The 18,233-nt window shown below is 47.5% G+C and overlaps 2 protein-coding genes and 1 pseudogene across 2 annotated transcripts; all 3 read right to left on the reverse strand.

Annotated features, from left to right (window-relative positions):
- Positions 1-124: 124 nt before the first annotated feature.
- Positions 125-4,786, reverse strand: LOC136518563 (uncharacterized; annotated as a pseudogene).
- Positions 4,787-8,645: 3,859 nt separating this feature from the next.
- Positions 8,646-10,232, reverse strand: LOC136518109 (beta-1,3-galactosyltransferase pvg3-like). Its single transcript, XM_066511771.1, is given in 2 exon segments — positions 8,646-9,233; positions 9,235-10,232. Coding segments are annotated over 2 exon segments (1,098 nt in total). The 5' UTR covers positions 9,964-10,232; the 3' UTR covers positions 8,646-8,864.
- A 1,856-nt stretch (positions 10,233-12,088) lies between these two features.
- LOC136516701 (small ribosomal subunit protein RACK1z-like) lies at positions 12,089-14,191 on the reverse strand. The gene is made up of 2 exons (XM_066510184.1): positions 13,227-14,191; positions 12,089-12,376 (listed from the first exon to the last, which is right to left on the reverse strand). The coding sequence occupies exons 1-2, from the start codon at positions 14,115-14,117 to the stop codon at positions 12,263-12,265; spliced, it is 1,005 nt and encodes a 334-aa protein (XP_066366281.1). The 5' UTR covers positions 14,118-14,191; the 3' UTR covers positions 12,089-12,262.
- Between the last annotated feature and the right edge of the window lie 4,042 nt (positions 14,192-18,233).

Raw genomic sequence — 18,233 nt, forward strand, 5'->3', positions numbered from 1 at the left:
TTCTTTTTTGCTTCATCATTAGTTGTTCTAGTTACTTCTACTTCTACAACATGTTGGCGCGTGAGATAATTCACATATTCATCTTGTCAATGCCCTTCAGCTGAGGCCTCAACACATCATCATCATAACGAAACAGTAGACAGTATAGTATTATACTGTTGATATATTAAACCATTACACTATCAGTAGCCACTACACCTAGCTACTTTCACTTCAGAAAAAAATAAACCATGAACCACTGCCAGGCAAAATTCCCAGTTGCTTTACATTTTTTTTTTTTTGAAAGAAACCAGTATATTACACCCAAAAACATACACGAGGTCAATCTGTCTTCCACACCACAAACGGCCCCTTCTTCTGATGCTCGCATGGCCGAAGCTTGTTTAGCGCTCGCCCCATCATCGCCATCGCTGCAATGCTTGGGAACTGACCTTCAAGTTCTTCGGATAACCTGGCCAGGCTTTGTTGCTTGCCGTCCCTGGCCTGGGTCTTCATGGTAAACAGGAGTGCCACCCTGGCACCATCTTCCTATCCAACTATTCACGCTCTTCTCTAGAATTGGGGTTCTTTCTTGCTTTTCTTGCAATTTTTTCCCTTCAGTCCAAGCTCTGGTCCTCCTTAACACGATCGATTGCTCCAGTGTCAGTCCTGTTGCAAGGAAGTGCCATATCAAAAGAACGATCTCTTTGCCTGAGTGGAGGACTGTCTCCAACTTTTGGCCTCTTGGAACCAGGCATGTCAGGATCTGATATGTCAAGCTGTAGGCGCTTGAGCCATCTATCACTTGGCTCGGCACCTATTGGTGGTTGAATTATACCACTGGAAATTTGATTTCTCATTCTGCTCATTTGGGAAAGTATGAGATCTAGGTTCGTGATTCCTGTTCCAGGCATGCACGATTGCTTACTACCAATGGTTGCTTTGGACGAAACATCATGACCTTCATTGACATTATGGGTTCCATCTTCTTTACTGTATCCTGAATCTCCTCTCTTGGACGGAGCTGCCAGCTGCTCACTTTTTGCTTCGTCTGAGCAACCATAGTCCTGTAGTACATTTATTGGTAATGAAAGAATCAGTACATAGATCTATCAACTGATACGGGCCCATGAATGAGCACAGCTTGAAATAATTATCATGTGGAATAACAAGCAACAGGTAGTTGAGCATATATTCAAACCAACCTAAATATATTCAAATTCCAGGATTTTAACTAAAGAGCATAAACAGGCAAGATCGACTAACACTGAAAACAAAGTTGATGACACATCAAAATGCATTTTTGACAATAAAGTTTATAAACCTTTTCAGGATAGTTTTTTTTTTCTGAAATCATCCAAACAATACAAAAACAGTTCCAGGCCATATGTTGTTTTTTATAGTATCGAACAATATAAGTAGTCCAGGAACAGTCTTCATGCGCAAAACAGGAGATCAGATTGCTATTGGATTATGGAACACTGATACCTTTTGTGCCGGCAATGAAGCAATGCCTACAACGATCCAGAAAAAGGAAAACAGGTGTGAGTCTGAGAGTGATACTGCTACCATCAGCAACCAAAGAAAAAAGATATATATTAGATGAAACATTCCAGTGATGCTGCTCTGTCTCTGTTAGCAATATATGTTTTTTGAATAACTACACCTTTTATTCTCTATATAATATATAAAGATGTTCAGTTCTCCTGTGCATTCAAGGGGAAAAAAGAAGCACCTTTTAACGCAAATCACCATACTAAAACACGCTCTTAGCGGATACTGTATTTTATAGATGCTAGACCTCACCTGCTGAGGATTTGGACCCAATAAGAGTATCGCTGTGCAATGTTTCAGTCTTAGAAGATTGATTCTGTGCTCCGAATAACCGACTGCCAATATTGGTGCCAGTACATACAAACTCCAAAGCTGCTAGATTTTCCTGAAGACGCAGAATTTTTAGGATGTGCACTTTGTGATTTAGAAGGAATCGTTAACTTTTCGAATAAATAGGGCCTTCTTTCGGTTACAAGAATCTGTACACATTTCCTTTGACTTTGGTCCAGTATGTCAGAAGCTCACCATTACTCTTTTCTGTCAATTTATTTGCAGTTTGATCAGGTAATGTGCAGACTTTCAAATTTCCTGCAGATTCCGTTCTCTGTGTTTTCAGATGACAATGATGCTCATATGGTAACAAAGAACACGAAACAGCCTTGCCATGAGATCTATACATCTCATGAAAATTTTCACCATCCTTCTTGCCGATATTGGAAATAGTTATTGGTTCATTCTGAAACTCACTACCAAGTACTGGTGCACAGAACATTGCCTCTGCAGCACTTTGTTGTTTATGGACAGCAGATCTTCTTGTCTTCAGATTGTGGGCCGCACTTGCAACAATTCGATTGTGGTTGTTTCCTGCAAACTTGAAACTTCTTTTTGTTAGATACAGAGGGTAGTTCATGCTTTGAGTTTGCAAAATAGTGGCTTGTATGCTGCTCATCTATTGGACAATCTGCTGAGTTATTGTCGTCCTTGCTGCAAGAACATGACATGGTATCCAATAATTGTCCTTTTAACTTTGGCCCTGAAGGATCTGAGTTGAGGCCAGCAGGATCTTCTATGCGAGAAGCAAAGCCTTCTGCAGGCTTGCATGTATCCATGTTCTCGTCAGCTATTTGATGTGAGTGCATCATGTATTCTTGTGATGATAGGGCCATCACATGGGATGCAGACACATTTAGATTCAGAGGTGCTGGACCAAGTGCTGCAGATCTTCGTTTACGGTTGAGAATACTGTCAATCTTTCGATTAATTTCGAACATTGGAAAGTGGCTCCAATCTGGACTTGGATCATCTGAGCTCCCAAGGTTCTGAAAATCCAACGGTAACTCTGAAAGCTTGTGAATAGAATAAGTTTCTGATCACAACTGCCCTAGCTCGCAAGTTCACAGCATCCTTCATAGATTTTTCAAAAGACTCATCAACCTGTTCACTATTCTTTGGTCCCAATTCATTGGAAACATGGCGTGCCATACCCCACATACTAGAATTGAACTTTCGAGCATGCTGCATGGAGGCACTTCCACGGCTTACTCCTACCATGAGCCTTTCAGCAACTGTAGATTTCATGAATTCATATGGCATGGCCTCACTATCTTTCATAGTAGTGTCCCTTGTTGTTTCGTGGTTCTGCACTGCTGCTTGCTTTGGTCCAGTGTGCCATCCACAGGTAATGCTTGTGCTGAGGTGGTTCTCCAGGATCTTTCTTGCTCAGCAAAACTTGAAAATCTTCTTGCTTATCATATCTACTCCCGACAAAGTCCGACATGATTCAAGTAATTGAGTTTCCTCGCGAGCCTGGAAATATGGCTGCAGATTCTTCTGTCAAGGACGCAAACAATAACATAATCAGAGACAACGAGATCTTTTAAGTTCTGTCAGAAGAAACGATGCAGAAGCAGGTAAATCAGGAAAACATAAAAGGGTCAGAAGCTCCATTAGAGTTTGTTTAGATACAACTGCACTTTTAAATCTAGCTGATCAATCGCGCTGGAGATTTCACTAGAACTAGCAAATTTCGGGGTGTATATGGGTAGGAGTGGAACCTAATAGGAAGTTTTCCATCACAAAGAGTTGATAGTCCTGCTTGGTGCATGCGCATGGCATGACCTTGCAATACAAACTCTTCAGAAAAAGAGGAAGCGTGATGCAAACCCGATTTCCCATTTTCAGACAGAACCCCCCAAAAATGACTGCATCAATCGAATGGATCTAGTAGCAACTCATCAACAAGCAAAAGGTTACCTTAGCAAGCACCAAGCGCACGATCGTGTTCTGCGGCGCGCACCTCAACGCCTCTCAGTTGGACCAGAATTGGATCACGCCAATCTAGGCAAGGAACACGCACGCCGCTGCCAAACACTGAGAAAGTGAGAATTACCACCACATAAAAGCACGGAAAAAAAAAGGAACGAGCAACCAGGAGCCAAGGTTTCCCTCGCAACGCTCGCTCGTAGACCGCGTGAAGGAACAGCCAAACAAAAAATCCAAGGCTGGAATGGCAGGAGCAGGTAAGCATGGACTCACCCAAATTGCGCCGCCACGCGCCACGACGACGAGGACGTACTACGAGAGCCGAGGCGGCAAGGGATCAAAGCAGCCGCAGCCGCGGCCGCGCCGGCGTCCGCGTCTCCTCCCTCCCTCCCCCGTGGTTCAGAATCCCTCCTCCCTAGAATCCATTCCCCGGAACGGAGCCGGGCGCGGAGGAATAAAAAGAAGCTGTGGGCGACAGGGAGACACGCGCCACAACAGCTCCCCCCTCAATCTCCACACCTCCTCCTCTCGCCAGTTCCGCCCATCCCCAGCCCCAGCCCCAACCACCACACGCTGGTACTGCTACCACGACCCACGCCGCGCACAGCGAGACGGCGAGCCGAGGCGGCGCTGACGGAGAGGCGGAGGCATTAACTCCGGTGGTGGAAAGGTCAGGAGCCACAGCCACAGCCACAGCCACAGGCGTGCGAGGTGGGAGAGGGCTGGTGGTCACTGGTCAGCCAGCCCAGGAGACGGGGATGGGAGGGGGAACGGAGGGAGGGAAAGAACAGGGAAAAGCGAAGCGGCCTGGGCCACGTCCTCAAAAGGCAGCCGTCGGTTGGCGCCGGCGACGCGGTGGCGGCAGCGGAGGCGTCGGATGGGGAGCGTACGGCCGATCGCGAACGGAAAATATCTCAGGGGACGGACGTGGGAACTAGGAAGGGTCCCCCCCTGTTGCCCGCGCGTATAGTGGAACGGGCGGCAGATCGAGCTGCCTCGACGGCTCCACGCTTGTCTTGTGAAGGACAATATTTGGTTGCGGCATAATTACTTTCTTTAACACGCTAGGAAATCCAGGGCTCTCAACGATTCCGCACTGTTAGCACTGTAGCTGACGTGGCTTTTTTCTTTTCTTTTTATTTTTTCCCATTTTTCCCCTTCAGTGATTCGGCCACTATTAGGCACTGTAGCTGCGTGGCATTTTTGTTTTATTTTTTATTTTTCCCAATTTTTTTCCTTTTCTTTTCTTTTTCTGTTTTCCTTCCGCGCGCGCGCGCTCCGCTGCGCGTAGTACTATCTTCCTAGTAATAGCCTATAAGCCTGTAGACTTTATGGTAGAACACGTGCATTTATGTATTTCGAAATTCACAAGGGATCTAGTTTTCAAACAAAACTAAGTAAAGCAAACACCTGTCACAACTTGCAACAAGGGGTAGAGCTAGAACAAACTAGAGGATGTTGTGTTTGTCTCATGGGTGTATAGATTTTTACAATGAAGATGTAGGTACGGTATAGCGAAAATTTGGTCATAATCACTATTTTTTTTTTTTTTGCATGGGTGCACCCGTACCCACTAATCCTTGCATAGATCCACCCCTGCTTGCAATCTTGGATTCAGACTTAAATGTTTAACAGAGCTCCTTCTACTTATAATAATCTTCATCGACAAAGTGGTTTTCCAACTCTGAGTATCTCGTGTTGTCTCCTCCATTTCTCTTTTTACATGTCATGTTAGTTTTATATCGAGTCAAACATTCGTATCTTGGACCATCTTTCAAAAAAATACATAGGTTCGTGACATAAGATTTATATTTTTAGATCTACTATGAGAAATTATTTCATAATATATAACTCATATGTTGTGAAAACTAAGGGATTTTTTTAAAGTGGACGGTCAAATATAGTAATATTTGACTTATGGATAAAGTTAATATGACCCATAAAAATATATACCACATAATCAACAACTTTTAACTTTGACCTGAATACATTTAACAAACTATTAATATTTATACTACATAATTAGTATCATTAGGTAGATCGTTGAATATACTTTCATAATAAACTTATTTGAAGATATAAATGCTTGCACGTATTTTCTATAAACCTAGTTAAAGTTGAGAAAGTTTGACCAGCACGATTCACATAGCGACTATTTTTTAGGGATAGAGGGAGCAGAGGGAGTATTAGTTAAATTTAGATAAGCACTCTACAGTCACTCAGTGACCTCTTTTAGAAACCGTCCCTTACCCATGCTTGGGGATGGCAGCCACACCTGCGCATGAGTTTTTACTTCGCCCACACCTTTCCCAATCTGTTGACATCCCTACCCATACTACTTGAAAGCCTTACGGTGTTTGGGTTTCCACCCAAAATCCAAAAAAGTGCTACAGTACCATCATATCGAATCTTGCGATACATACATGGAGCATTAAATGTAGACGAAAAAAAACTAATTGCACAGTTTGATTGGAAATTGCGAGACGAACGTTTTGAGCCTAATTAGTCCACGATTGAACATTATTTGCCAAATAAAAACGAAAATATTACAGTAGCCCAAATTCCCAAATTTGGACAACTAAACACGCTCTTTGATGCCGATCCTTGACCTACTCTATCTCTGTGTCCCCAATTGACCTGAGTGTGCGAACCACTCAGAGCAACTGGATCGAAAGGATCACTTCATTCTCAGGCACCACACATGGGCAAGAACGAGCGCCACGGAATGTTTCGCCTTTTCACGTTCTCTCTTTATTATCAGGCTACCTACACGGCTACACGACACGGGTCGACATCCATCGAGAGGAGAAACACGAATCGTTGCTACAGTACCGGCCAAGCGCACCGGCACATGAGTACGCGCCCCCCACGCCTCGTGCGCGGACGGGCCCGATCGACCGCCCGCCCGGCCACGTCTCGCGCCGGTGGCCGCAGCGCGCGCCGTCGCGATCCTCAGGTCGCCGAGAGCGTCTGCTGCACGTCTGCACGAGGCCGCCGAGTGGGTTTCCGCGCTAGGCGCTAGTAGGCCTCGGCGGCCTACCCACCCAGCTGTTGTGCATTCATCGCGAGGTGGCGACGCTGCAGCCGCCACGCCGCGCCGTGTCCGCCCCGTCGCCGACCCTTCATGTCTGCCGTGCCTCGACCGAGCTCTCCCTCGTCGTCCTGATCCGATCCGCTCGGCGTGGCCAGGGGGTGGCCACGGGTGCGTGGATTCCGCCCGCCGCACCGTAGCTGTCGCGTGAAGGGAATGGGCCAGTACCGAGGGCGTGTGGCTGTATCAGGCCGCCGGCGATCGGAGCGTATGGGTATGGCTGACTGGCTTCCATGCAGCGCATGTACCGTGTAGTGCTGCCGTTTGCTTTATAGCTTGCGTGGCTTCTGTGGCGGATGCGCGTGTGGCATGAATGGAATCGGCGGTCAGCGCCTTTCTTCTTATAGGAAAAAAAAAGCAAATAAATGTGGTGTGTCGTGTGTTGCTGCTTTCGTAGACTGGGAATTTGATGCGTTTTTTTTTTACTAAAATAGAGTGTGTGGGCTGATTTAGCTTTCGTAGGCAAAGGTTGGGCTGCTTACCTTTTTTTTTTTTCGGAAACGCTCGGTCACGGCGCGGCTCCCAATCTTGTCTTCCTCCTATGCAGCGGACCAGCCTCTGAGAAAAGAAAATTTTTCCAAGTGGGGCTATGGTGTCAGTCCCCTCACCGCACCACACCTCCGGCCGAGTCCACCGTCCACAAGGTCCCGTACACTAGGGCGCTCTCTCTTCCCCTCTCCCTCCCCAGCATGCAACCCCTGCTCCAACGTCCTCTCCCTCGTCGCCGGCCATTCCCGCGCTGCTCCTTCCCACGAGGCACCCGCCCCTTCCCTCGCTGCTCCGCGCACCCGAGGCGCACCACCATCTAGCGCAGCGCCCCCATCAACCTCGCATGTCGCGGAAGGGGAGGCCTGTGCCCCCATCCACCTTGCGTTGTCCGCAGGAAGGGAAGGCCTGCGCCATCGTAGTTCCCCACCAGGTAGGCCGTTGCCGCCGACAATGCTGCTATGTTTTTCAAGAGTTTTCAGGCGTTTTCAGACATGTTGCAAGCCTATGTTTCAGTTGTTTCAGATGTATGTTTCAAGTGTTTTATACGGATGTTGCTAAAGTAGATTAGGATGCTGCATATGTTGTAATAGTTATACATGTATGTTTTAAGTGTATGTTCCAAATGTTTCATCTGTTGCAGCAAATGTTGTAAGTTTTATCTGGATGTTGCGTATATACATGCATGTTGCAAGCATATGTTTTCAAATGTTTTCAGGTGTTTCATACATATGTTTGCAAGTGTTTCATCTGGATGTTGCATATGTTTGTAATGGTTTCAAGTGTTTTTTAGATATTTTCGCAAAGTGTTTTAGATGCTTGTTTCAAGTGTTTTATCTGTTTTCTTTTGTATGCTGGATGTTCCAGGTTGGGCCGTTTAGCTAGATTGACATCTTCCTCGGCCCTTTCTGCTCCGCTGCTCTCGCTGGCCCGCCTTCGTGCTTAACAGCCCACCCGTGGCCTTCGCTCGCTATGGCTGATTTGCCTAACGGCCCAAATTCATTCGCCATCGGCACATTTGCTCTCTGAGAGTCTGAGGCCCTATCGTGGCGTGGATAAGTGGATTCGTGTAGCGGCAGCCGGCAGTGGCGCCGTATGCCGGCTTAGCTTTACTTTTTTTTCCCCTCGTCACATCAATCAAGCGTCAAGTTGTTGGTTTTTTTTTGGGGGAAAAAAAGAAATGACAGCTTTTTTATCGCAACAGCGTCACTTGGCTTTGGCTGACATCAAACAAGACCATCAAAATCGATTAGGTATCACTCGAGACTCGAAATCTCAAAACAAAAAATTCAATTACGTCATTGTATCAGCGTATTATTCAGCAACACGGCCACTCCGAACGAACGCGTATCCTACCTGCTACCTATCCTCTGACCTAACTAGCGCCACCAACCCTTGATCACAATATTCAACGCACGCATCCGGGGCCGACGAGAGCGAACCGGCAAGGAGAGCTGACGAACGGTTCAACGACACTTGAGCGAGCTCGTCATCAGGGGCTGGCCGCCGGCACCGGCAGGTGGTAGAGGCCGCCGGAGCGCGGGAGTCCGGCGGTGGCGTTGAAGTAGGCGAGCGTCTCGGCCCACCTTGCGTCGTCCTTGAGCATGTGCACGGCGATGGTGTCCGGGACGAAGCCGTGCCGGAAGCAGCTGTTCGGCGACGCGCCCTTGTAGTTGTACATCCTCGGCGCGTTATCGTACCGGTTCTTGGCCTTGCCGGCGAGGTTGAGCCAATGCCCCGTACACATGTCCTCGGGCCCGTCCTGCTCGCGCCGGGCCAGGTCCGAGGACGCCACCCACTGCACCAGGTCCCACGACAGCGCGTACCCCATCCCGGACATGAAGGGCGGGAACGGGTAGAAAGTTCTCCGTGTCGCACGGCATCTGCAGCCCGTAGTAGGCGTCCTCCCTCGCCGCGCCGCGCAACGACGCCACCAGCGCCGGCAGACGCAGGTACGTGTCGTCGTCGGCCTTCATCACGTAGTCGTACCTCCTCGGCCGCCGGTCGTCTCTGCTGCCGTTGAACAAGCGCGACACGGTGGAGAAGAAGGTGTACGTCTTGCCGTTGTCCATGTTCTCCGCGCAGTCCAGCACGATGATGTCGCCGTAGCGGATGGCCTCCAGCGCCACGAGCACTGCGTCGTCGGCGGACGTCACGTTGCAGAACACGAACCGGACGTCCACGCCGCCGGCGACCGACGGGTGCTCCTGCGCCTGCAGCGCGTAGACGTCCCGCAGCAGGTGCCGCCGCGCGCGCTTGCTCGGCAGCGTCAGGATGCCGATGAGGACGCGCACGTCGTCGTCGTCCGGAGCCGGCGCCGGCGCCCGTGCTGCGGCGGCCTCCTTCTCCGTGGTGGTGGCACCGTGACCATGGGGACTGGCGACTGCGGCAGCAGGTGCGTCCGTGCCGGGGCGGCCGCCGCAGCTGCTGCTGCCTGCGAAGAAGGATTGGATTCGGAACTCGTTGGGGTGCACGACGAAGACGGTGAGCGCGAGGAAGACGGCGCCGAGGACGAGGAGGGCCAGGTGGCGGCCGGTGAGCGGGGAGCCGGCTCCAGAAAGGCCCAACTGCTTGTACAGGAACGACGACATGGCGATGGCTGACCCGATAGCAATTGGAACAATTAGCTGGTGATATGAATCTGAAATGGCGCGTGCTTAGAGAACAAATCAGCGCGCCACGGTTGCGACGAAGCTGGGAATATGAGGTCATTTGAGTTGAATAATTGGGCCGGTTCAGAGGACTTGGCCCTGAGCTCTCTGATTGGCCGGTTCAGAGGACTTGGCCGTTGGCCCTGAGCTCTCTGATTGGCCGATGGAGCAGTTGCGTGAGCTGTCGCATGGGAAACTGCAGAGGCGAGTTGATTATAAGATTTATTAACAATTGCAAATGACAACGATTTGAATACAACTCAGAGTTGTACGCCAAGGCATTACTAGCATGGATGAAATTCTAAATGGCAAAGGTATGATCGAAATGAGCCTGCCTGCCTGATAGACTGCTGAGGTGGTCAAAGACCATGCATGATCCGTGCAAGGGACAAGGGAGCAGCAGGCAAATGACTCGAGGGCTACCAATTGGTAGTGGTACCCAAGCCAGCGGAACCTTGTCAAACCACAACGTTCATCTTATGGACCATGCTTACGGAATCTAGGATAGGTCCAAAATTCTTAAAAAGGTGGATAAGCATGTCAGGAAAGAATTTAGCACGCAACCTGAACACAGAAATGCTTCAGATTTGAAAATAAAACCAAACACAAACAAATTTTCTGGTCGCATGACTGAAATCACACACCCAACGTAGAAGCATATAGCAGATCAACGCATCGGAGAAGCATTACATTGGATGGTTTCAGACTAACTAGGCCCTCCACATGACTGCAGGACAAGAGAACCACCAAACACTAGGGATGAAAACGGTCGGGAACGGTCGGAAAAATGTCTTAACCATTCCTGCTCCTGTATTTTTTGGCCGGGAACGGAAACGGGAACGGAAAGGCAGGACGGGAAAACGAATCCGGTATTACGGGATATCGGGAATGGAATATTTTGAACGGGAACGCGTCGATTACGATCGGGAAGCGGTAACACAAAACGGAAACATCGATATATGTAACCACTGGAAACAGTGAGCTCCATGCAACAATAGCAACCATGCATAATCCATATGCAAACAATAGCAAACAGTGAGCTCGTCAGAATATTTATGCAAAGAAAACTACAGAACTACCAAAAAAAGAAAATGGAAAAGAAAAATGAACAAAGGGCCAAACCTGGCTACTCTTGTGCTCCATGCGTGAATTCCTGAGCCAAGCATGGAATGATGGGCCGCACGCTCCTTGCCTCCTCTCTTCCTGGCCAAACCTTGCTGCTCCATGGGAAAAACGGGAAATTTCCCGCGGGAGGTTTCCCGGACAAATACGGATCCGCTAATTCAATTGGGAAATCACTCTAACCGATTTTGATACCGGATTCGCCGAATTTTCCCAGATTTCTTCCCGAATCCGTTTTTTCCCGAGAAAATGATATCCGGTCGGAAATTCCGGTATTCGATGTGGGTCGGTATGGGAATTTCCCATTCCCGCTTTCATGACTAATAAGCCAGGAGCGAACAGGGCCAAAGGCAGCGTCATCTCGGCAAGAAACCAATCATGCCCATAGCAAATCAACTGCTCAGCAACAGGCATCGATACGCATCACAGAAGCAGTTCATGTTCTCGGCTGCAACTCAGCAGTCAGTACCAGAAATGGATGATGGCTTCGATGCTTGCATCACAGAAGCAATTCATGTTCTCGCCTGCAACTCAGCACATCACAGAAACAGTTCATGTTCTCGATGGCAACTCAGCAGTCAGTATCAAGCATGGATGAAATCTACAGAAGCAGTTCATGTTCTCGGCTGCAACTCAGCAATCAGTACCAAGCATGAAGCATGGATGAAATCTTGTTTAGGGGAGAGATGAGCCTGCCTGAAGAACTGAGGTGGGCAAGGTCATCCATCCTGACTTAGGGCAGAGATTAGCCTGCCTGATGAACTAAGGAGGGCAAGGTCATCCATGCTGAACCGAGGCATGCATGCTTATTTCTTACCAACAGTCGCATTACTGGAGACATAGCAACGCAAAAGCACAGCACATCAACCCAGTAACAGGCATCAGTTGGTTGCATGACTGAAGCATATATAATATAATATAAAGCAGAAGCAAAACAGAACCATGGTGCAAAATAGATTCTTCAGTACCGATTAGCTCATTAACAAAGCTAAGCTTAAATAGTTGGGCGACCGGAAAGTACCAAACAGACGATATAGCTCACGACTTCAAAAACTTGACAACATTACAATGTTTTGCCAAATAAGACTGCCTAGACCTTCAAGTGGCTTTTCAACATCTAGCCTGCGTAACCATACCCAGAGATCTTCCAAACCCTGATAGACCCATCGGTGTAGCCAGTGTAGAGGGTGCTTCCATCTGCGCTCCAGCTCAAGCTTGTGCAGTACAGGATCTATACACCAGAAAACAGTTAAATATCAATCAGAGAAATAGTAGATAATCATCCATCCAAAAAAAATAATTACACTGAACTATAATACATCCTGTAACAGGAGTTTCTACCAATTTCATAGTCCAACATCGAAAGACAATTTACACCAAGTAACACCTAACTGCTGGTATCTGGATTCATGAGCATATAAACCGTTTGTACATGTATAAATGATAGTAGGTCATGATACACATTATAGCAGAAATATGCACAATTGAAAATAAACACTACTCTTAAAATTAGTCAACACTAGTGCACTGTTGGCACAGAGTCTTACATAGAACAAAATGACTATTAACAGAGTTCAACATTATATAGCACGAGCATATCTAGAGCAACGACATACTAGGTGAGGTACAATGCTGATAACAAACAATTAGAGTGGATGAAGACGACATATAAAATTCGGTAATAGTGGATATGCTTTATCATGGTGTAATGCTGAGTAGAAATAATAGACTACAGTCTATAGGCCTATAGCTCATGCGACATATTGTAAAACAAGAGCACATGTAAAACAAATGGAAAATTGATAGAACAGAATTGAAGTGATACAAAATTATGCCACAGCACACACATCATCTTACCCAAAATATATTTCTATATGCATTAGAACTAAAGATTCAGCGCACCAATAATTCTGCAGAGCACTGGACATTTGTTGGATATAACATATACAAGTGGTATTAACGGACTAACTCATCAAGAAGGCAGAATGTAACTCATGTACAAGTAACTACAGATCCTAACCTACACGATTTCTCTCATCAAAAGATAAGTATGCTAAGCGAAGGTAAGGGTAGAGACAAACCTGGTTCTTGGAGATCTGGATGTCGGGCTTGAGGTCCTGCACAACGTGCTTCGACTCAAGGTCCCAGATCTTGACAGAGTCCTGCGTCGCAGCGCAGAGCCAGTAGCGGTTGGGCGAGAAGCAGAGGGAGTGGATGATGGAGCCCGCGTCCAGCGAGTACAGCCTCTTCCCCTCAGCCAAATCCCACAGCAGAGTAACACCGTCCTTCCCGCCAGAGGCGCACAGCGACCCGTCGGGGCTCACGGCGACGGCGTTAACATAGCCGCCGTGGCCATCGAGAGTGCAGCGCAGCTTGCAGTTGGTAAGGTTCCAGACCTTGACGGTGCGGTCCCAGGATCCGGAGACAATGGTGGGCTGGAAGGTGTTGGGGGAGAACCTGACGCAGGAGACCCACCCGTTGTGGCCCTCGCCGCCGCCAAGGTCGCCGCCGATGGTGTACTTGCACTCACCGAGGGTGTTCCAGAGCTTGATGGTCTTGTCGCGGGACGCGGAGACGATCTGGCGGTTGTCGATGGAGAAGGCAACGGAGATGACGTCCTTCTCGTGGCCGACGAAGCGGCGGGTGGTGACGCCGGTGGAGAGGTCCCAGAGGCGAAGCTCGCCGTCCCAGGAGCCGGAGAGGGCGAACTGGCCGTCGGAGCTGAGGACGACGTCCTGGACGAAGTGGGAGTGGCCGGTGAGGCGGCGGAAGGGGACGCCGTAGTCGGCGGTGGCGCCGGATTCCGGGGTGGAGTGGACCGGGTTTTGCAGGTCCCACACCAGCACGGACTTGTCGCGGGAGGAGGAGACGATGAACGGCGAGTTGTCGATCGGGGTGGCGATCGCCGTCACCTCGCCGTTGTGGCCGCGCATCGTGCCCACCAGGGAGAGGGACTCCTGCGCGCCGGCCATGGTCGCCGTGGGGGATTGTGGCTGCAAGGGTTGCGGTGGCGGCGGCGCGAGGGGACGGATGGTGAGGGAAAGGGCCGGAAGCGGGAGGTGGAGGCATTTATAGTCGGGAGAAGTTGGGGCTAGGGTTTTGCGGGGCTGGAGATCTGCGCTACAATGGTGGGTTGAAGATCACAACCGTTGGATAGGATAGAATAGGACGGGGGAATCATCACGCTAAACGCCCCTTTCTCTTTGATGCTAAAAAAAACGCCCCTTTCTCTTTTATTTATTTATTATTTATAGTGATGAAATATTGTTTTAATCTTGTTTACGCCAAAATTTTGGAGAAAGAACGCGGGAACTCGTAGGCTTTCAAGATTGTGCCAATAAAAAAGGATCGATGTCAGCCGATTCAGATACGACTCTCGAATCGGGTCTCTTGGGATGACGTCAGCAAATAGCGACCATGAACTACGGTTGGCGCCAGGGAACTACATATCGGACTCTGCAAAAAGCGAAAGATTAGAGTCCAAGTTATCTTAAATTAAGAATATTTTCGTTTATGCCAAGGATTGTAATGAATCGTGCTCGAGTAGGATTCATGTTTAGACTCCGGATATAAATATCAGACCCCGACTATTGTAGAAAAACAACCAATCAATCAAATACAAGTCAATTACTTTTTTGGCTCCGGCCGCCCCTTAGGAGTAGGAGTAGAGTAGGTCTCAGCGAGTTCTTCGGCAAGTACGGCTGCATCGATCCGATCGACCTCCACTGCTTGTTGTAAGTACCGTCATAGTTTATACCTATGTTCGTATGGCTGCATCGATCCGGTCGACCCCCACTGCGGCTCTAGTATAAGCTAGTTATCGACTCATGTCTAATTCAAGTATGGCATGTGTGATTCTGCCTCACATCCCACTGCTTGAATTAAATCAATGCCAAGTTATCGGCTCTACCTTATAATGGCAGTCTTTGGTAGATTCATTAAGATACTGATATTGCTTATTGCTTTTATTGTTTATCTAATTACAACAATATCACTCTGCCCGATTGGGATTGATCTAAATTGGCCTTATATCTTGTTTAGCCCATCGTTTGCTAACCTCAAATTGATTTAATCTACACCTTAAACGATGAGTTATGTTTTATCGGCTGTTTTATGTCAATCCTGATCGTGCATAACGTGCGGTTAAGGCGTGTTGCGTCTTGAGTAGGTTTATTGGCTAGTGAGAACCATTTCATGACCCGTTATCACGACCTATGTGATTCTGCCTCACACCCCACTATTAGCACCATAGAGTGGGGACCGTTATCTGGTAGATCTATTCCTGATAAGGCATGACTTTAACTGTGCGTTATGCCTGAATCGGCTGTTTTAGCCGATATCGAGCGCTGTCACGAACAGTTCGCATCACAAGACCATTGAAGTAAAGATAGGTTGAAAGATATGTTAGTCCCATGATCTTATTATTGTATTATGGCCTGCATAATTCTGCCTCATGCCCCACTGATATTAGTAATGAGTTAGGGTCGTCAAGTTTATTATTATTTCTATGGCCTGCATGATTCTGCCTCATGCCCCACTAGTCATAGCAATATATGAGATCTAACATGTTCATTAGATTTATCTTTATCAAACGGTTAAATGGTGTTGAATTGTTTCTTTATATAAAAGGGGTTCGGTTATTTGTAATCATTGGCTCAACATGGACCGATTATTGTTGATATCTTATTGCCATTGATTCATATTTACTCAAATAACGATATTCATCCTGAATGATAACCGATTCTTCTTACACACTCCCATGAGCTTTAACTGATTTATTCTCATAAATATGCTGAAATCAGCTATTTAGTCGATCTCCTTTCATATCGGCTTTCATAGCCGCATATTCGGAACTGTCTGGCAACACCGGCAAGTTCTACCCTTAATTACTGATGAACTTTCTCTCCTTGTCAATTGCAGGGTCAAATTGACTAGCACGCCTCGGGAGGAACGTGCAGGATCGACCATCCCTACGCTGAAGCTAGGCGGATCTGCTCCATCGAGCGGACCCTTTCGGCTTGCTGCGTGTGTCCTCGACATGAGACAAAAATTCCATGTCAACAAACTTTTTTGGCATGCCCGGTGGGACCCCATAGTTGTCATGGCGGTTCACAACAACGACGATATCCTTACGCTACATTATGAAGATATACCTGATAGAGATAAGGGTATCATCAGCAAAGCTATAGAAGAGTTTCAGAACAAATGTTTGTTGTCCTACACCAAAACACATGACAACACAATTGTTCAGAAAGTTTCCACTACCAAGAGTTCTGTTACATGGGTAGACGAACACAGTTGAAGCTGAAGATAGGCATTTCTTTAAAGAAGTTGTAGACAAATCTATTCGTGACGCCATACCAAGCCATAACGAAGCTTTCATGGATGTATTCCATAACGCCTTGAAAGAGGCGATTCATAGATTTCCAGTTGGTCAAGGCGGGCCAACTTACTACAACATTCCAGATCCGTCGACCTAAGGAACCAATCAAGTCAGTACCGGCCATCAAGAAGCAACACCAGCTGGTAGTGGTGATGTCCAGACAGTTCAGGGTTTATCTGAACAAACTCAAGGAATTACTGCAAATCAAACACAGTACCATCCTGGACCACCAGTACAGCATGTGCAATAGCCGGCGAGGCAAAGTCAGAACTAGGTGACCAATTTTGGCACATCAGGCCACATACCGTCATCGGCTCAAAAAAATAGCACCATCAGTTCAAAGGATCCGGAGAGATATAGATCCTTATATCTATAATTAGATATTTCAAGCAGCAAGCCAGCAAAGGACCCAGTAGATTGAGATTCCACAAGGGTATTACTATGACATAGATTATAACACCCTCCACATGATGCCAAATCCAGGATATCAAGGCATATGAGATTTCAATCCACAGATGGGTCAGCAGGTACAAAGGAATCCAAATTCGCAAGCTAATAAATTGTGGCAGAACCGCCCGAAGTAGCATACTTACGAAAGCGCTCGTCTTCCACTAGACACTAAGCACTCCGAGAGCAAGCTACAGCGAGCGGTGTTCGTCGGGCACACCCCGAGGGAGAACCCGAAAGATCCACATTTTTCCTAAGGATCCAATAATGAGAACGAGTTACAACACAAGTACATTTCATACATTAGAGTTTCTTAAAAGGTACATTATTACAATACCAAATACCAGAGTTTGGAATGATAAACAATAGAATTTAAAAATAACATCTAGCGGTAGGGGTGAGGATTCTGTCTGAGCCCACCAGAAGGATCCTCCACACAACGGTACTCTTCAAACATTACCTACAATAGGGGTAAATAAACACTGAGTACACAATGTACTCGCAAGACTTATCCGACTAGTGGGAATACTTTTCCGACTCCAAGGGATATGATAGGCTTTATGGTTTGCTGGTTTTCTTTAGCAGAAAACAATACTAATAGTGAGTCCTTATTGATGCATTATTATTATCAGCCGTATTAAGGTTTCATCTAGTCAATCTATATAAGCACATGTTCTACTTTCAAGCAAGGGTTGAGCAATCGGTTCTGTTCCTTCTCCTTTTCCACTTTCAGTTCTTACTACGGTGCTAAACCGCATACAAGCCATACCGAATTGCCCGGCGATTCGTGAATCAATGTGCCCAGCTGGGTGCCCCGAAAACACATGTCCCGCTTGTACCCCAGGCATAAGCAGGACTAACCCACCACTCTCCTGTCCCAGGTGTCTATGTCCCCATTCAAACTTGGACTCCAAGCCCCCACCCCTGAGTCCCAGACTCAGTGTGGCGCAAGGACCTCCACCACCTCCTCTTCCCATCAGTCGGTCCAAAAAGAGCCGGATCCACGACAAGAGAGCAGCAAGCCTTCGCTACGCCCATACCCAAGTATGCACTCAGGATAATAATCTATGACTTGCCTAGAGTCATATGCAATGACCGGTCCTTAATTGACACAGACAGGGAAAAAGTGTAACCGAGCTATGCCCTGTTGGCCGCAGGACACAACCCCTCACACCCACCAGTAACCAATCCATATCCTTGCCCGGTCACCATTTTCCTTTCCAACATTTTATCATGAGTGATCATATTTAATCACCTA

Source organism: Miscanthus floridulus, chromosome 17, assembly GCF_019320115.1.
Source record: "Miscanthus floridulus cultivar M001 chromosome 17, ASM1932011v1, whole genome shotgun sequence".
Taxonomy (NCBI): Eukaryota; Viridiplantae; Streptophyta; class Magnoliopsida; order Poales; family Poaceae; genus Miscanthus; species Miscanthus floridulus.